General features: G+C 54.3%; 1 protein-coding gene across 2 annotated transcripts; it reads left to right on the top strand.

Annotated features, from left to right (window-relative positions):
* Positions 1-1226: 1226 nt before the first annotated feature.
* Positions 1227-15406, top strand: HRH2 (histamine receptor H2). Of its 2 annotated transcripts, XR_009278639.1 has the most exons (4): positions 1227-1349; positions 6504-8015; positions 10770-10935; positions 12690-15406. XR_009278639.1 is itself a non-coding variant. In XM_058848738.1 (3 exons), exons 2-3 carry the CDS (start codon positions 6895-6897, stop codon positions 12784-12786), a joined length of 1218 nt encoding a protein of 405 aa, XP_058704721.1. In that variant the 5' UTR covers positions 1227-1349; positions 6504-6894; the 3' UTR covers positions 12787-15406. The 2 variants fall into 2 exon arrangements, 1 of the variants encoding a protein (XP_058704721.1); XM_058848738.1 differs by lacking the exon at positions 10770-10935.
* The last annotated feature ends 4437 nt before the right edge of the window (positions 15407-19843 follow it).

Raw genomic sequence — 19843 nt, 5'->3', positions numbered from 1 at the left:
AGAGATAAACAGATCAAAGGCATTTTGGTCTGTGTGCCAGTGCTGCCGTTTGGCAGAGAGGGAGGCTGGGATGTGCTCTCCATTCCCAGTGCAGGGCATTGGGGGAGCTCAGCCTGGCGGGGGGAGTGTGCCCAGGGCCACATCCAGACTGTAATGAGTCCATCCTTGGCTATTTGCATGAGGAACTTGGAAGCAGCTGGTGGGGACTGAAGCACCTCCCTGACAGGGCATCCATCGCTCCCTGCACTGCTCTCCCCCAGCCCTGCGGAGCCAGGAGGTGGCCAAGCTTTGCTGGAGTTCTGCTGCCAGCCCGGGATCTGCTCTGCTCAGGAGGGAGAGCTAAAAGGGGAAACAGGTCCTGGCACAGCTGGCCCAGCAGCTGATATTTGCAAAGGGCTTTGAAACCCACAGATGAAAGATTTGAGAGACACGAAAGGCTGTCACTGCCTGTTTGTCATTTCGTGTGGTTCCTCCCTGCTATCACACGCAAAGGAGACAACTTTCAGGAGAGGTGAGTGCAGCCTTGAGGGAAAGATGAAACAGTGGAGGCTTTTCCTGCCACGTCCGCTTGCACAAGGAGCACATCTGCACTCCAGCGCTGGCTGGGCTCCAGCTTCCTCCACCCACTTTACAGCCACCTCACCTTCGTCCTTACCTGTCCCCAGCTCAGGAGTCACCATCCTCCCTGAGCCAGCTCTGACATCCCCCTCCAGGCTCAGCCGTGCTCGCTCTCAGGGGGCTCACATGGATTGCAAAGCCAAAAATTGGGAATGAGTGACAGCCTCAGAGCTCCCGACAGCAGGCGAGCGTGTGCCTGCAGAAGAGAGCCGGGAGGGAGGGAGGGAAGGAACCTTAGCACATGGCAAACCAGCAGCAAAGGCCCCGAAACTTCAGGTGGGTGAGGAAGGCGATGGTATCGCTGAAGAAAGCAGCAGCGGGAGGCAGCAGGCATCCCACCCCCCTGTCTGTGCCAGGCACGGCTCGGCAGAGCCCGACGCGCCGTGTGCTCGGAGCTGGGCTCACTTTCAGCCTTTCAAATTTGCCGGATGATAACCTCGGTGTCTGAGTTCACAGCTCTGATCCCACCCACCCGAGGACTGACTCATGTTGCAGTCACCGCTGCCTGGATATTGGTACGAGAGCAGGGAGGGAGGCTGGCTCCAGAGGAGGGAGGGAGGGAGCAGGGGAGGAGGAGAGGAGAGGGGAGAGGGACCGAGGCAGGCACCGCTCGCAGCACACGCTCCTGCCTTCACAGCTCAGCCACTCGCACCGGGGAAAGTTGGAGTCAAGTGCAGCCTCTGGAGTCTCCCACACGCTCAGGAGCTGTGAGAAAGCAGCGCCTTTCCCAGGTAAAGCTTTTGCCTTACTTCTTGCTGAGTTGTTAGGCGGGTAAAATACTTTTTAAGTGAGATTCAGAAGGGTTGGTGGGTCCCTGCTGGGTGGGATCCTGCAATGGGCCAGCTGGGTCAGAGCAAGAGCAGGTGTTTCACCAGACCCCGGTGCCATCAGCATCCTGTGGTGGCTGGAGTGGAGGCCAGTTTGGGGAATTTTTTGGCTGTGCACGTCTGTGGTGTGCAGCATCTCTGCCCGAGCAGCCTCCCCACGGGGGCTGCTGCTGACTTCTTGCACTGCCCCAGCCGAGCCTTTTCTCTGAGCTCTCCAACCCTCCCATCCAGCCCTGCACACCCTGGCAGCTGGTGGGGATCTGCTGCTGCCCCGTCCCAGGGCATGGTCAGGTCTCTGGGGCAGGATACCCCGGGCTGGGCTGCAGCACAGGAGGGGTGAGCGGTCCCCAGGGGTGCACGGTGCTCGCTGTCCCTGTCCAGAATCGGCTTCACAGGAGGCTGAGTCCCAGAAACTCAGGCAGCTCCAAGCACACCCATGTCCCAGCTCCTCTGTTTCCAGTTTCACCTTTCCTGGACATTGTCTGCCGAGCAAACTTTCGAGATGCTGATTGCTCTGCTGGTTTCCACATTTCCACATTCATCTTCACATTTCCTGATTTCAGGGGTCTTGAACAGCTTCTTACACACGGAGCCTCTTTTCTCCTGGGGAAGCATGATGGAGGGCTGGTGGCAGTGATGGGAATTTTGTCCTGCCTCCACCAGCCCCTCTGCTCATGCCAGAGGCAATAATTGCTCTTTTGTATCAGGCATCACACTGGGATAGGGCAGAGAGAGCACCAAGCTCTGGAGAAGCCCAAAGAACAGGGACAGAAGCATCTGGGGGGTCCAGCCAGGCAGGACTCCAGTGTCCCCTCACATTTGTCCTCTCTCACATTGCCTTCAAGTCCTACCTCTGACAAATTTGCTCTTGTCCCATTGTGAATCAGGCTTATGGGCCTGGCAGGGGATCAAGAAGCCCATTCCCAGCTTGGGAGTTTTGCAGTTCCCACCACCAAACCTCAAGCACCCTCTCTCAGACCAGAAGAAACCTCCACACTCCTGCCCCTTTCTTGGCTGAAATACCTCTCCCAGCATGCCCAGGTGCTTAATCTCAGGAAGGAGTGGAACATAATTTCAGAAAAAGCCATGATGCTCTGCTGCGAGCTCTGCACAGCCAGGGAATGCACTGTGCTCCTGACTTCTGCCAGCACTTTTCTCGGAAAGAAGCTACCATGGGAGGCAGAGGAACGTCTCAGGTCTGCAAGGGAACAGCCCTCCTGTCCCTAGGATAGAGCTAAAAGGCTTCATGTGGTGCTTCTCCTGAGCCCCAAACCACCTCTGTCCTTTCCAAAAGTGGGAAATACTTCCCAAAAGTGCCACATGCAGGCACTTCCTGAGCTCTCTGCCCATGTGTCTGCTCATGGTGCCGGTGTACCCAGGCTTTTAACAGGTTCAAAACAAACCTATTAGGCCAGAAGTAGAAGCACAGGAAGGGAGAACAGCCAATGCATTCCCTGCCGGAGCCAGGCACTGCATCCCATTAATCTTACTGCAAAATTGCACCAAGTGCTGCAATTAATGATGTTGGAAGAAAGGATGCTGAGAGATGGGGAGGGGGAATAAAAAGGTAAAATGCAACAGAAATTTCACAGGAATAAATCACCTCCCAGAGGAGATAAATGCCATTTTAAAGGAGAGCAAAGTGGATCAAATGCAATATGGACTGCAACATATGCAGAAGAGAAAGCAAGAGAAAGCAGAAATTACTATGAGAATTGTAAAGAGGATAATGGGGAGACGATAGGATATTACAGCAGAATGATCATTAATGCACCAGAGAAGGCTATTAACAGAGTTCCTTAAAGATCAGCCTAGAGGTAAATTTTATTTAATGGTTTTCATTAGTGATCTTGGCTCAGAAAATTGGGGATTCTTTAAGAGAAATGTACTGGTGAGAAACTTAGGAAAAGTTTTGCACTGGACAAGGGCCCAAGTATTAGAGGAGAAGAACCAGAGGATCTGAAGATTAACAGAAACACACCGGGCTGGCTCAACATGCTCAACAAGCTCACATGCTTAGCATCTAAAAGCAAAAACTGCTACTCTAAGCAGCTGAAAACACCACAGGAAAAATATTTGACTTTTAGGGAGCCCCAGGATGAGTGCAACAATAAATGCAACCTGCCAAGTCTTCACAGCAGAGATAGTGTCAATCAGAACACCAGCGCCATTGGAAAAGGCACGAGAAAGATGACCCAGAAGCAACGCCCTGCTCTGGTTCCTTCAATGTCAGGAGGGCGGTTTTGAACCAGGAACAGGTCTAAGCTGTGATAATTAGGATAATCAGGTAAATGTAAAAGCTGCCTGGTGAGACAGGGCTGGAAAGGTATCATTTATTCTGGCTGTTGCTGGAAAGACTGCCATGGGAAACAGCTGCTCCACTCATACATCGAGGAGGAAATCACTCTCTCTGCCAAAACACAACAGGAGCAGAGGACACAGGTATTGAAGGTGGCTGGAAGTGACCTGGGCAGAAAGCCAGGGCACATGTGGAGTCACAGAGAGCCAATGCTCCAGGAGAGAGCTCTGAGCTGGACGCATCAACCCAGGATTTGTGTCCTGATGGTAGTGAGCTGACAGCCCCCACTCTGTACCAGCCCTCCAGTCTGCTGCTCCTGCAAAGCCAAGTCCAGAGGCCGTGCTCTCCTCGGGGAATGTTTCCAAGAGATAATTTGGCTGAGGGGTATGGGAAATCCTGCCCCACCTCCACCACGGTTAGGGTTGCAGCATCACACATCCCAGCTGACAGGAGGCAGGTTCTGCCCCATTCCATGGAGGAACATCCCAAGGGTTTGCAGGCAGCTGAGCCTTGCAGCCCACATTGAGCCACAGAGATCCCGGCACTACCTGAGCTCCTCTGCAGGGATGGGGACACCTCTGTCCCCATGCAAGTGCCCATTCCTTGCCCTGAGCTAATCTGAAAATGCAGTAAGAAGCAAAACTCCTTCTGGGCACATCTGCAGTGCAGGGCTGAACCAGGAGCTTGCCTGGCACTGTGGCAGAAGCTGAATGAGCCGATGTGCCCAGAGCTGGGTCCCACCAGCAGAGCCCTGGTGAGCTGCAAGAGCCAGGGGCAGGAGCAGGTTGTTGGTGTGTGGTGAAGCAGCCGCGTAGGAGGCTGCCATCCACCCACAGCATTTTCTAAGTGTGCTACTCCCACTATAATTTAATCTGCCATTTCCACATGTTGGGAGCAATGAAAACACATCCCATCCCTTTCACTTGGAAATATCCTTCTGTGGGAACAACCTGTTCTCCTCACTGCTGTCAGTGGGCAGGCAGCATTCAGCTTGTTCCACACTCCCTTTGTGAGTGAACAAAGAGCTTTCCATGGCAAGAGCCTGTGCTGCAGCTGGAGGTGAGGAACAGCAGCTCCACACGCTGCTGCCGTGGCTGAAAGCATCGCATCCCTCTCCCAACAGCCTCAATCCCAGCACCCAAACTCAGAGGGCTTCCTGTCTGGCAATGAGTTTGCCCTGCTCAGCAAAAGGCTTCCCATGGGCTGGTTCATGGCTTGCTGTTTGCTTTCCATGCCTTTAGAAGCAGCAGAGCTGTGGGAATCGCCTCTAATCTCAGTGGTCCAGTCCCAATCTCTCCCCTGTATGGCTCCTGGCAATCAGTGGTTGTTTACTCATGCAGTCTCCCTGGCATACTCCCTCCCGTGGTACCCATGCCTTCAGACTTGAATCAAAGACTTAAATCATCTGAAGAGTATTTCTACCCGCACCACAGTGTTATCTTCTTGTTGCAGGGGGAGTTTAAAATCTCACCTTTGACAAGCCTGGACCTTTTCCTTTCCTGGAGTTTCTTCTGATTGCTCCATCTCTGCAGCCTGTTGCACTCTGCAGAGAATCAGCTCTACCTTCCTGCACAATCCTGAGCACCATGAGGGAGGTTTCACTGCTGCTCCATGGGGTGCAGAGAGTCTGCAGAGCTGGGTTGTGCATCACCCATGGGGACCATCACAGCTATCTCACACCAGCACATTGAGGAGGATGGGGAGACCCCTCATCTCACCTGGGGAGCTCATGGTGGGAGACCACAGCTTGGACACAAATCCATGAGGATCAGCAAGTCAGTCCAGCTCCTCAGCCCATTCCCAGCCCGCTTTCTTGTCCCTGCACTGCCTCAATTTCCCTTTAGGTATCTTCCCAACATGGATATTGCTTCCAATCAAGGACCCAATGTTCCTTTGAATCTAGTAGTGGCAGGGTTTTGGAGATCACCATAATCAGCAGCTCATTTTTAAGTTAGAGTGGTTTTCTCTGTTGTTTCTTCCCTTGCAAAATGTGGCTTTTTGTTATTTGTATCCAGACAGAAAACAGCCAGAAAAAGTAGGTCTGCGAGGGATATTCTTCTTCCCTTCCAGGACCCAGAGGAGAGTAGGGATTTCCTGTACAGGCGACAGGAGCTGCTGTGATTTGTGATGGCAGGGACCAATCCCAGTCACTGGGCTGCTGCAAAGCACAGATACAAGGGCAAAGTTTAATGAGATTGGCAGCCACAGCCAAGATACAGAAATTACGTCGTCGTGACTAATTTTGCTGGATTGCATAAGAACTGCTTTCTCAGGAAAATTGTGTCCTCATATCCTCCTCGTTCTCACTTTTATTGTAAGCCTATAGAAACATGACGGTTTTAAAATCCCTGCCCTTCTCTCAGCATCCCTACATTGCGTGGGCACCCCTAGGGCTGGGAGAGCCCAGCTGGCAGGTACACAGGTGCCTGTCTGCCAAAGGACTTTCCAATTTGGGTTTAAGTGGGTTGGAACAGCTAGGGAGGTACAGACACCCTGTTTCTGGAGGGGTTTGAGGGGAAGCTCAAAGGGTCTTTGCCCACTGCAGCTCTGACTTGATGCTTTTGTAGAATCACAGAATAGTTTAGAAGGGATCTTACAGATTTCATTCCACCTCTCTGCCAAGGGCAGGGACACCTTCTACTAGACCAGATTGCTCAGAGTCTTATCCAGCCTGTTCTTGAACACTTCCAGGGATGGGGCAGCCACAGCTTCTCTGGGAAATCTGTGCCAGGGCCTCACCAGACACTTTCCTTTTGCAGGTTGTCCTCAGGAGGTGGCAAAGCTCTGTCCCTGCTGGAGCACTGCTGGCCACTGTCACCAACCAGACATGCAGAGGGCATGAGAGCCCACAGGACCTGACCCAGGGGTCACTCAGAGGAAAGGAGAAGGCAAGAAAGGAAAAGAAGCAGTTGAGATCCATCAGCAGCTGCCACAGGGCATCAGCTCCAGCACTGAGCTCCCAGAGGGGGGAGCAGGCACAAATGAGTTGCAGTGCCACATCTCTTCTAGACCATGTCATTCCCAGCACACAAGGCTGAACATGTAAAGTGACTTTGCAATGTTCTCCAAGGTCACTGTAGAACAAGGGTCACTTTGGGAAGGGCTCTAGGCCTGCCTGGTACGGGCTCACTCCAAGCAGCTTTGGAGCTGATGAGAGCAGGACTGCTCCATCCTTGCAGTGACACCATGGATCCATGTTACAACCACACAAGCTCTCAAAATAGGATGGATTTTCCCCTGCAGCTGCTGGTCGGGTTCTGCCTCGTCATCCTCATCACGATCACCCTCTGTGGCAACATCATCGTCTGCCTGGCCGTCACCTTCGACCGCCGGCTCCGGAGCTTGACAAACTGCATCATTGTCTCCTTGGCCATCACAGATCTGCTGCTGGGGCTTCTGGTGCTGCCATTCTCTGCTTTCTATGAACTCAACAAGGAGTGGACCTTTGGCAGCGTTTTGTGCAACATCTACATCAGCCTGGACGTCATGTTGTGCACGGCCTCCATCCTCAACCTCTTCATGATCAGCCTGGACCGTTACTTCGCTGTCACCAGCCCGCTCCGCTACTGCCAGGTGGTCACTCCCTCCCGGGTGGCCGTGGGTTTGGTTGTTATTTGGACCGTTTCGCTGATGGTTTCCTTCCTACCCATCTACCTGGGCTGGAACACCAACGGGACAGCAGTGCAAAACACAGGCCCCACCTGCAACAAGGAGTGCACGCTGGCGGTGAACCCCGTGTACGGGTTAGTGGACGCCTTGCTCACCTTCTACATCCCTTTGGTCATCATGTGCATCACCTACTACCGCATACTCAAGATAGCGAGGGAGCAGGCCAAGAGGATAAACCACACGTGGGGCAACACGCCCATGCCACCCATGGTGAAGGAGCACAAAGCCACCATGACGCTGGCAGTGGTGCTGGGAGCGTTCATCGTCTGCTGGTTCCCCTATTTCACCGTGTTCACCTACCGGGGGGTGTGGGGGGACAGCAGGGTCAAAGGCACACCCATGTCCATTGTTCTCTGGCTGGGCTATGCCAACTCAGCCCTGAACCCCATCCTCTACGGGACGCTCAACAGGGATTTCCGAGTGGCATACCAGCACTTGCTGCAGTGCTGGAGGACGGGACACCCCAGGAACTCCCACCTGCCTCCCCTCCAGAATGCCCAGCCCAGGGGCAGGCAGGGCCAGGGCAGGCAGGAGGGTAAACCTTTGAAACTGGAAGTGAGGAACAAGAAGGGGACCCTGCTCACCGATGGAGCCCTCAAGAGGTAAGAGCCTTCCTACACTCAGGACTTTGATGGTGGGTCTGTCCCCAGAGAAGAAGACAGAGGTAAGGACCCCACATTCTCCATGGACTTTTAAGCAACAAACTGATGCTCCAGCAGGAGATCCTTGCCCAGGCAACTCCTAAATTCAGCCACTCAGAAATCCATTACCACTCACAGGAACACAGCTTGCATCCTCTCCTTGCTGGCAGAGGAGCTGCAGGTATTCCAGCTTCCAACATGCCCTGGAATTGCCATCGTTCACAGGGAGCACAAAATGTCCCCTGGCTTTGCTAGGTAATGGGGACAGTTGCCATCAGAATTTTCTGCACAGAATTAGATAAAGCTGTTAGCTGGGGCTGCTCCCCAAAATCAGCCGTGTCCCTTGTGAGGAACAGACAGCAAATTCTGGGCACACAGCAGAACTTGAGGGGCCAGGAAAGGTGACTGCCCATCCCAGAGGGAAAAATGGGAATTAGTCCTGGGACACAGTCAGAGCACCTGCAGCCAGGCTGAGAATCCCTGCAGGAGCCAAGCTCTGGGTTCCCAGCTCCCTGCAGAGCAGCTCAGCCACTTCCCTCCCCATAGGAGCCATGCACCCAAGGCATTGCAGCCATCAGTTTGCATCAGCAGTGAATTCAGCTAGCAGCAAGTTCCATTCCCATCTCTGGAAAGGGGCAGGACTAGCCCAAATTAGGCTGGCAGAGGTTTTTAGAAATACAAATACCCATGTAAAGTTAGAGCCAAATATTCCCTCAGCATCATCCCAAGCATGTTACAAGGGTCACCCCACCAAAGGGTGTGGTGAGGGAGCTGGATGGGAGCAAAGTGGGAAATTTCTGTGCCAGGCTGTCTCCCCAGCCCCCTCCCTGGGCACCCCCATCCCCACAGGGCTGTGCCACCCTCTCACTGCCTCGCTCCAAGGTGTTCACTCAGCCAAGCACAAGGAGAACGGAGCGGCAGGCTGTCAGTCTGCTGCTCCTGAGACTAATCTAACCTCTAAGCAGTGCCTGATAAGCAGCCCAGAAACTTTCCATCCATAGATAAGGAGTCCTTTGATTCCCTGTTCCCAGCGTGCCGGCAAAGAAGCCGCGCTCGTGCGCTCTCGCAGCACGTGCCCTTGATCCTGCCCCAGAAACAGTCTTAAGCCACCAAAAGGAGAACTCAGGGAGGTGAACCAAAGTTCAGAGCCATCCTAAAGGCTGAGCCAGCATTGTGCCTCCCCCAGGGCACCAATGTGACTTTACCCAAGGGAGTGGGGGGCAGAAAAAGTGATACAGAGGGATGGATTAACGTGAGCAAATACAAGAATGCAGGTCCTGTGGCTGCCTTTTTCCACTTCCAAGGAATTAGTGAAGCACCCAGAGTTTGGTAAATTGTAGGTTGTATACAAAAACATATGGAAAACATGTGTCTAAGGTGGTGGGGGTGTTTCTGCAAACATACAGGGACAAAGAGAGCTATCCTGTTTACTCACTCGGAAGTGCAGCCCCTGGGCAAAGCAGGAGCTCGTGCACTGCAGCTGAACCAGGAGAGCTGGCGATGAGGAACAGCCTGTCAGGATTTCCCTGCACAGCCAAGAGAGAAGCAAATATAAATGTCAGTGTCTTCTCAAAATGCTGCCTTACCACAAAGGCACAATAATGACTTGGAGGGAGATAAAAGGGGAAGAAAAATGGGTTTCTGTTCCTCAGGCAGAGGGCAGGGTCACTGATTTCCTGGCTTTCACCCTCCCAGCTTTTCCGGGTAGAAAAGATTCTTCCCCTGGTTCCCCAGAGGGAACACTCAAGCAAGGGGATGTTTCTTGACCTTTCTAAATCCAGAGAGCTCCCCCCTGTCCAACACAGCATCACTGCTGTGGTTTCTGCTCACAGTCAGATAAGAGTTGCTCGAGCACTTGCTATTACTTTGTCTCCTTCTCTTCATAGCCCTCTCACCTCAGAGCAACAACGTACCAATGATCATATGTGGCCCCTTCCAGCCCCTTTTTCCATAGTCTGATACATAAAAATCTGATGCTGGCAGATGATCGGGATCAACTAATACCACACAAGACAGGTGAGCACAGGATTTACCTGTTCACCAAAAACCTGGCAGCCAATTTCACTCCCCAGCACAAACCAAGCTGGTTCTTCTCCCCTCTTCCTCTCTGCAGAGTTCATCTGCCCTGAGCATGTTAACAGGAAAACACCAACATAAATCATTCAAAAAACTCATAACCCCCCAGGATAAGAACACCCAGAGCTCAGAAGAGTTTTACTCGCAGAAGCTCTGTGGGACCATTCAAGGGAAAGCAGAATTTTGAACCGTTGCCCTTAATAACAATGTTCTTTTCAGTTATGAGGCGTAGGGAAAAGATTAACAAACAGGAGTGGAAATACTGGAGAAGTGCAGCCAGTCTCAGGGGTCTCAAACTCAGAGTCTCAGTCAGGATCAGGGCAGGGAACCAAAAGCCACAGGATCTCCACAGCAGCTGGGTGCTGGAGGGCATTTCCATCTGTGAGGACCAGGTAGGACCAAGCAGAGATGCAAGGGGAAGACAGCTGTTCCCATTTCCCCACCAGGCATCAGGAGAAGCCAGTTCCCATTGGAAAGGGTCACTGTCCTACTCACAACATGCCTGCCCCAGCCGCCAGCCTCAGGCAGACACTACCTGGTGCTTCTCAGAGCAGAGGAGGCTCAGCCAGGCTGGCACTGACAGACTGGTCTGTTCTTTTTCTCTTTTTTCTGTCTTCATGTGCAATTTAACCTTCCCAGCACTGGAGCTTTTCTGTGAGTCTCAGCCAGCCCGCTGCCCTAGGACCCGCATCTCCCAGCCTTTAACTCCTGGCTGCCCTCTTCCAAAATCCTGTGTGTGAAGTTGAAAGGACAACACTCAGCTTTCCTCAGCGCAAAACTCAGCAGCAGAAGCGAGATCTGCAGGGTGAGTACAGGGCCAGGGCTGCTGGGTGAAAATGAGGGAGGAGGCAGCTCTCCCTGCTGTGATGTCCACTGTCCCTGCCCTGCTGCAGGCATCCCTTCCTGATGGTACCTGCTGCAAAGGGTGATCCCATCACAGATGTATCCTCACTCTTTTATCCTTAGTTGCTCTCCAACCGAGTCCCAAGCCCAGAGGAGGTGCACAGAGCTGGGCCCCCCTCTGTGGCTACCCTGGATTTTTGGGATTATAGAACCAGCCCAAGATGCCCTGGAAGATGCTGCATCCTGCCTGTCCCTCATGCACTGCAGAGGCAGCTGCATTCACCAAGAATTTCCAGCACACTTCATTTTCATGCAAGCCTACATCCACATAAATTGCCAGCAGCTTTGGCGGAGATGCTGGCAGGGCTCCTGAGGTGAAGAGCTGATGCTGCACCAGGCATTGCTGCTCTCTCCAAGTGGTGCTGGGCTGCAGGCCACCACTGCCATGCATGGGGATGCCTCTCATCTCCAGAGAGCCACTTTGTGCAGCCCTTCTCAGGACGAGTCAGGCAAGGTCACCCTGCCCTCCACGTGCTCTCCCCTCCAATGCTGCATGCTGATAACCTGGGCTCTCCATATTGACTGTGCCTTGGTGGGGAAACAGTCACCCACGTGCTGGAAGCTGTGCACACTTTGTCCCTGCTGCACCCTGAGCACTTCTAACCTTAGCCAAGGTCACAGCAATAATGGGAGCTGGGGCTGTCTGTCCACACACACAGCTGGGAGAGAGATGGAGTACAGGAACCCCCTGCCCTGGGGTGCATCATAAACCCGCACTTCTCAAGGGTACTCCCTGTGAATCACCCTGGAAATGCCATTGCCCACCAGCAGAAGGAGAGCCAGAGGACTGGAGGCTGCAGATGCTGTTCTCTGGGGAGGCATCACTGCTGCCCTGCAGGAGGAGCAGGGTGAAGCCTCCAGTCAGGAAACCACAGAGCACAAAGTGAAGGTCGCCAGGGCAGGCACAGTGCTCACCCCCTGGCAGTGTCATCTCTGCTGCTGTCACTGCCCAGCAGCAGGGGCAGAGGGGACACCAATTCCAGCTCTTCTGCTTCATGCTTTCCATTTCTGTGCATCTGTTCTAAGACACATGTAGTTTCTGTAAGACAAAGGCAAAATGCCAGCCACCCCCTGAGAGGCTGCTGATCTAATCAGCAGAATGAAGCAGAGGTCTGGAGAGGTTTGCAGGAGATCTTAGGTCCTGGTGTGACCACAGATTTTCTCTCTGCACCATGGGGGTGGTGACAGGAAATGCCACCTTGTAAAGGACACCCAACCAAAGTATTCCTGACCAAAAAATTTCCTGACCCACAGCAGGGAGAGGGGCCATGGGAGAAGCAGCCCCTGGGAGCAGAGCACTGCCAACTCCAGGACATCAACTTTTGTCAGGCTATGACTCTGACAACTCAGCCCTGCTGCTGCTAGCTGGCCCGAGGGGCAGGAAGAACAGGCAGAGAAAGCCACACAGCAAAGTGATATTGCTCAGAGGGGAGTCGGGTGATAGATCTTGGGGTGGTTCAAGCCTGCTCAGCTCTGCCAGCACTCAGCATTTAGTCGAGAATGCCTAGAGCATCCTCACAGCATCACATCACAGTCCCTCCCAGGCACAGCAGGTGCTGAATGCAGCACCCCTTACACTGGGGAGCAGGACAGGAGGGGAAACAGACCCATCTGTGTCCTGTAAGGCCACTGATCTCCCTCTGTGTTCCCCTGCAGGATCCTTGCTCTGGCATGTGGCATTCGCTCCATCCCCAAGCACTGCTGGAGAGGCCTCTGCCCACCCAGGTTTCTTCCCAGGAGGGTGGTGTGTTAGAAGAGCCCTCAGAGGAGCTGCAGAAGAACATCTCCCCTGGCCTGTCTGAGCCGTGACACTTTCAGCATCAAGCCCCACACGAGCAGGAAGAGATGCCTGAGGAGCTGGGCTGGGAGGCAGGGCTGGGAGTGCCCTCTCCAGACCCATGGCACAGGGTAGAGGGGAAAAGGGACTGATGTTGAGGTCTTGGTGCCAGGCAGACCAGCCTAGGATGGAGAAAAGCAGAACAGGCACTACCTTCCCTGGTGTCCTCGGGATGTATCCACCCATCAGAGGGGGCAAGGGCCTGGTAGATGGGGGTGAAGTGGCAGGAGGGCTCAGAGTGGTGGAAGTTGGCAACCACAAGTGCCGGATATCTGGGCACAGGACATCCCAGTCCCTCAGCACGCATGCTGTGCATGGCTGCCTCCCATTCCTGGGGCTGTCCTTACACCAAATCACCTGTCCCAGCCCTAGTGCAAGGCAGAGAGAAGCCCTGGAGCCTGCTGGGCCATGGGGAGACACTCAGCAGCCAGGGTTTGCCCCAGGCTCTGCCCTCCCCAGCAGCTCAACAGTAAGGCTCCCAAAAGAGGATGTTTCTTCCCTGAGTGTATGCAGAAATCATCAGTGGTATAAAAATCTATTTAAGACAGAAGGAAAATGAGATATTTTATTTTTGTGGGTGTGTGTGCTTTGTCCTGGGAGGAGCCTCCCTGCCCTGCTCCACCCTGCTGTCCCATGCCCATCCCTCTGCCAGGACAGAACCTGGACACCAGCACAAACACCCAAGACACAGGCACAGCTGCCCTGGGCAAGGCTGGCACCCCCCAGAGCACATCTTACCCTGTGGCACCAACCAGCTGGTCCCTCCGTGGTCCCTCAGCTGATGGAGCAGGGGACACCTTTGCCATCCCCCAGGAGGCCCCAGCTCAGGGGTCCCCCTGCTTGCTGCAGGCACAGCCTGGCCCCAAGCTCCAGCCACACCGTGGGTATCACCCACTGTCACCATCACCCATGGCAGGGCTGGGCTCCCTGACCTGGCACAGCACACCCCACTCACTCCCAAAACTCCTCAACACCCCCTGAGCCACCACAGCACTGATTGTCAGCATCTGCCACCGGTCCCACTGTGGGGTTCACCCTGCCACCGCTAATTACAGAGAGCAATTATCACCCAAAGAGCGAGAAAAGCTGAGAGAGGGGAGTGCTGCAGCCCCAGTGCCTCCCAGCACCAGCCAGACACCGGTGGGCAAGGAAACATCCCCAGCAAGGTGATGCCCTGGCAGGGGAGGTCCCCTCATGGGATAAGGAGCTATGAAGCTCCTGGGCCAAGCCCACCAGAGCAGACTGAGAAGTTGCCTCAGCAGCAGCTTTACAGAGCAGCAGGAGCTGAATCCCTGCAGAGGAGCACACGGAGCTCTCGTCTTCCCCAAACAAAGCCGGCAGGAGCAGGCCGGAATCGCCTGCAGCATCCACGCTCTGCTCCAGCTCAGAGGAGAACTGGCAAACACACACCCAAACCCCTGCCACCTATGATAACAATTAGAGACTTATCTAATTGCAAAAATAATTGCAATTGAAGTGTTTAATTACCATACTAAGCAGGAAGAGCAGTTTCCTACTGTTCCAGTAGCACTCCCGATCCATCAAACAAGGTTTGGGGCTTGTTTGGGTGCTGGGTTTTTTTAGGTTTTTTTTGGTTTTCTTTTTTTGATTATTAGATTGCAGCCCCAGGGGATGAAGAGATTTGCTAATTAGGGTCTTGGAGAACAGCTACCAATTCACAAGCACTTGCTTTTAATTTCAATACTAACGAGGCTGGAAGGGGGAGAAATCCAAAATGCAGAACATCTGTGGCAGTGCTGGCTGCAGCAGCGCTGCCCCCAGCCCCTCCTCGCTGGGCTGGCACTGCTCAGGGACCATCCCAGAGACCGCAGGGATGGGCTGGGGGGTGCAAGCACTCCCCACAGATGGGATGGCCAGTGCAAGCATGAGCAGGGTGGAGCTGCTGCTCCGGGTCGCTGCTGTCACCGCAGCCACCCCACAAACTAATCCCAGCATCGATCATCTGTCTAATCCCATCAGGGACCATCAGCTTTCTCAGTGATGGGCTAATCCTGGTCCTGAGGCAGCCGTTCCATCCCCTGGGGGTGCAGCAGCAAGAATTTCTCCAGGTGACATTCGGTTTTGTTCTCCTCTAAACTGACAACAAAAGAGAATTTAATTCTCTCGCCAAGCAGCAATTCTGTGAGGGAAAAGAAACTGCTTAGGAAGCTCCTAACCAACATCTGCTCTCTCAGATAGGAAATATCCCCTGCTAGTGGAGGGAGCACAGGCAGGGCTGGCTGCCAAGTGCATGGGGACACCCCCATCCCCCTGTCCCTGCAGGGGACACAGGAGCTCACACTGCCCTGTGTGCGACACCCAATCCTCACCTTGCTCCACCAAACCACCCAGGGACTTCTTCCACCAAACCACCTTTCACATCCTTGCCACAGCTCTGGGAAGGATCCAAAAATCTGCAGAGAGGAGACACAGGGAAGGAGAGAAGTGCTCGGGAGGCAGGAGCAGCTGCAGGGCATCCAGGCGTCCTGTCCCCCAGGAGCGCAGCTGAGACGTGGTGGCTGCCACGGGCCGGAGGCAAAGGAGTGTTTTATTTCTTTTAGATAAAAGAGAAACATCAGTAGAATGAGAAAAAACTGTGTTGGGTTGTTTGGTTTTTTTTCAGGCTGTCATGTGATTAAACACAGAGGAAACAGAAAGGTAGAGAACAGCCCCGAGCAGTGGAAAATGAGAAACTTTGTGTTAGAAATCTCAAGATTGAATTTTCTGGAGTAAAATAAATTTTGGGGTCAGTCACCCAACAGTTTTGGCTGGAGAATCAAGCCTCTGGAAAGGTTATGGAGCTTATTTCGTCCCCACAAATCTAAAAAATTACATTTCCATGCCAAAGCATCTTGAAACCAAGGACAAGCACTCCCTTCCAGCACAAAGGCAATGACCGTGGGGAAGGCATCATCAGGTGCCCTCCTGGCCTCAGCTAAACCCTTCTTGCCCAGCATTTCCCCACCCCCAAGAATACCAAGGCTGGCAGTGCCAGAGGCTGACCCCGGCCACCCCAGGATGGTGGCCACAGGAGCAGGGTCGTGTCACTGGGATGGTGGCCAAGGGACCAGAGCGAGAGGACAAAACCACTAGAGGGCACAAGTATGACAGAAACACTTCCCCACCTCCAGGGACCTCCAGCTTCTGCAGCTCAACAGTCCCAGAGGTCCCCAAAACCCCTTCATCACCCCCACTTCCAAAAAAGTGCACCCTCAGCTCTGCCCCACCGCTAACATCTCCTCCTGGTGGCCCAAGACCCCACCAGGCAGAGCTGGCTGTGGAGAGCCGGCTGTCCCTGGCCAGGCAGCGAGATGTGGGTCCTGCAAGGAGCCATCTGGTCATTGCCAAGGGACACGTCCCACATCCCTTTGTCCTTTCCTTCTCCTTCCTCCCCCAGAGCGTCCTTCAGGCAGGCGCTCCCCTCCCCACTCCCGCAGCCGCCACCGCTTTCATTAAGGCTCTTCCACCAAACCAAACACCATTTGTCAGGGAAACAGCTGCCAGAGGCAGCTCTGCTGGAGCAGATGCCCCCGTGTCCCCCAGCAGACAGACATTGTCACATCGCCATTCCCGGTGTGCCCACGCGTGTGTGTGCGCGCTACCTGCGTGGGTTTGCCGTCCTCAGCGCAGGATGGGGGGCACAGAGCGCTGCTTCCACACCCACATTCCTGCTCCCAACCCCACGAGCACCCCGAGGTTTCTGTGTGGGTGTCAGAGCCGCTCTCAGCACCTGAGCTGCCCCATCACTCCACCCAGCCTGGGCGTAGCTGGCAGGTGCTGTTACCCGGGGGTGTTTGCACAGCTGTCAGGGCCTCCCGGATGGGATCTCCTCCCTCATGGATCATAATTCCCATCCCACGGGCAGCAGCCGGTCTCCTCCCTGCCGGCAGGAACCCAGAGCCACTGGAGGCAGAGGCAGCAACACCCCCCGACCCCGTGTACGCGGGGATTGATGCTGATTAAACGCAGCCCCAGTGCTGATAATTAATTTCTCAGAGGATGAATTAGTTGGGAAAGCTCCAGAATGAATGTTGTTCTTCCTGCCACAAAACTGCTAGGTCTGTTAGGGCTTTTTAAAAAATCTAAAAGCAAAGGGGAAGAACATCCCCTGATGCAGAACCACAGCCGTGGCCTAGGCAAGGGGTGCCCACCAGGTTTGGGATCTCTGCTGGGGCTGTTCTCTGGATCCATGAGGTTGCAGGCAGGGCAAGAGGATGTGCTGGCACTGCCCATTTCCCAGCAGTCAGGAGAATTTCCGAACAGGCTATGGGTACTGGCCAAACACCCTCCAGCATCTCCTTAGACCCATCTCAATCCACACCTTGGGCTGAGACATCCCCATCTCCCCACGGCAGCTGCCCAGGGAGCCACAGGGATCTGTGTGAACACCCACCTGCCCTCTCCCCAGGCACTGCCTGCCATCCATGGGGCTGGATGTGGCTGTCCCCAGGCCAGAGCTGGTTCTCGTGTCCCTCAGCCCTCCACAGCTCCTCCAGGCCGCGCTGGATGCGAGTGTGGAGAGAGCAGCCCCTGCAGACAGCGCTATTACGCAGGGCTCTCCATCCCTTTTGCTTAATAGGAAGCATTTTTCTGTTTCATTTCCCTTACCCTTGGAGCTGAAACCGCCTTTCTGCAGCAAAACACACCAAGCCAAGGAAATTCTTCTCTTTTTCCAGCTCGCAAACTCCCCTCCCTCCTCCGTCAGCAGGAATGTCCACCCCTTGCCTAGGGTACATTTTCACTGTTGGAGGGACAAGTGAACCCCACCCCTGTCCTCCCACTGGCACCTTGGAGACAGCAGGGACAGGGATACTGAGGGGGCTGCAGGATTCTGTTCTCTCCATGTACAGATCTTACAAATATTCCCAAATACGGCAGAAGGCAAAGCCTGCCCTCGGCTCACCTCCTCTGGCCCTCCCTGAGGGCACTTCACTCGCTTGGCCTGCTTCAAGGCTGGGCTAAGTCCACCATTCGTTATTGGGTAATTAAGCTCTTAATTAACAGGCTGATTTCCCCTCAGAGCCCTGCCAGCAACTCTCGGTCCCTCTGTCAGCTGCCTCCCAGCAGGGCAAAACCTGCAGGACCTGGGGAGCGCTGCTGTCCCAGGGATGGCTCCGAGGCGTTTTTCCTGCCTCCCCCAGGATCTGTTCCTGCCATCCTGGCGCTGGGGCACCACGACCCAGCCTGAAGGCGTGAGCCTGCTCCAAAAATGCAGGAGCAGTGACACATGACACAGCGAGCCTGACACATGTCTGGGCTCAGAGTGACACCAAGGAGTCGGGTACAAACAGGGGTGAGACACTGCCACCATGGGTGATGCTTAAGCCTAGAACTCCAAGACTAGAAAACCTCCCATCTTATAAGCCTTAAGGAAAAAAAAAATAATAAAAAAAATTACAATATTCGAGATATTCCTGCCTAAAAGAAAAAAAAAAATCTCTCGGCAACCTTTGCCGCCAGCATATCCCCTCTGCGTGCTCCTCCCTCCTTCGGGAGCTGGCAAAGGAGGCAGCAGTGCCATGCCCCAACCCCAAGCTGGCTGGACCGTAGGGGATAACGTGGAGACCCTGCCCCAGGCTCCCCACCAGCCTCCAAACCTCAGAGAACCGCAGCAAACCAGCCGTGATGAGCCGCCGTCCTCGGTGAGATGGCAGGGGCTGCCCTGCAGCGCTCCGTGTATTCATCACTTGTCAGCTCCCCTTAGCCGTGAAAAGAGAGTTATCCTCCCCCCGGGCAGAGCCGTCCCGGTCCCTGCAGGGCTGGGGACACAGGGGGCTGCCACCGAGCCGTCCCCATCCCGCTGCCGGGGTGTCTGGCTGGGAGGAGAGACTCGAGTTTGCCTAATCCAAGTGGAAACTAATTGTGTTTCATTGAGGTTTTATCTCTGCAACTGGCAACATGCTCCTGCAGGAGATTTAGTGTGAAGTTGTCTGGTCCCTGCCAAGAAGGCTGTTGGTTTTTTTTTTTTAGAGAAAGCACATTATGCACCAAAGTTGAAATTCAAATCCCTTTTCCTTCATTCCCAGAGTATATTTATGACGCTCCAGATATTCCTCGGTGCATCACAGTTTGTGGGAAGCCCCCAGTCACTGCAGGAGCCCGGGACCAGCTCAAAGAGCTGCCTGAACTTCTTCTGCTTTATGTTTTTTCCCTTTGCTTTAAGTTGTTGCAGTGTGAGTGGGGGACTGTGGGCGGGCAGGGCAGGCAGGGATGAAGCTGATGCACAGGAATGGCTCCAGGTGAACTCCCCCCAGTGCTCCCAGGGCTTCCCAACCCAGCTTTGCTCCTCTCCATCCCAGCCCTGATGTAATTTCCACACCCCCGTGCCCCCTGTGTGCAGTCTGGTGCCTGCAGTCTCATCCTGGATGGGGTTGGCAGCAAATCCGGTGTTTTTCCCTAAAGATGCTCCACTTCTCCCTTCGTGGGGGTTTAGCAGGTTTCAAGTACAGCCATGCCAGGAGGTGAATCAGCCCAGCCTGGAGCCTGCACCAAGAAGGGGGAGGAAAGAGGGAGCACAAGGAGGGGCAGTTATGTGAGTGCAGAGGGGGAAACACAGGACTGCAGCCCCTTCATCCAAACCCTTCGGGGTGTAAACCCACCTGGTTTGCTGAAGCAGGTTGGGAGGGTGGATGGGTGGATGGGTGGGGGGCTGCTTCTCACCACCCAGCAGCTCCTCTCAAGGCAGCAGGACAGGCCCAGCATCTGCAGTCACTGGAAAATCACGCTCCATTTCCAGAAAGGAAAGCAAAGTGTAAATCTCCCTCTCAGACACACATTTGTTCCTCTGCAGCAAGAAAAGTGGCAAAAGCTTTGATTTCCGAGCTGGGAGGGAGTGACAAATACATCAGCAGCACCCTGGGTGCAGAGGGAAAAAACATCAATTCTGGGATTACACCAGCGGCCACCGAGATTTCTCCTTCCCTGGCTGTAACCCAGAAACACCACAGGTTTCTCTGCCGGCCCTGCAGCTCTC

The sequence above is a fragment of the Poecile atricapillus genome, chromosome 13 (genome assembly GCF_030490865.1).
Source record: "Poecile atricapillus isolate bPoeAtr1 chromosome 13, bPoeAtr1.hap1, whole genome shotgun sequence".
Taxonomy (NCBI): domain Eukaryota; kingdom Metazoa; phylum Chordata; class Aves; order Passeriformes; family Paridae; genus Poecile; species Poecile atricapillus.
This window is presented reverse-complemented; position numbering and strand designations above follow the sequence as displayed.

Excerpts from the sequence above, each read along its gene's own strand:
- HRH2 (XM_058848738.1), top strand. The coding sequence starts at position 6,895 with ATGAGAGCAGGACTGCTCCATCCTTGCAGTGACACCATGGATCCATGT. Across the intron at positions 8,016-12,689 it reads ACCGATGGAGCCCTCAAGAG|GATCCTTGCTCTGGCATGTG; the intron begins GTAAGAGCCTTC and ends GTTCCCCTGCAG.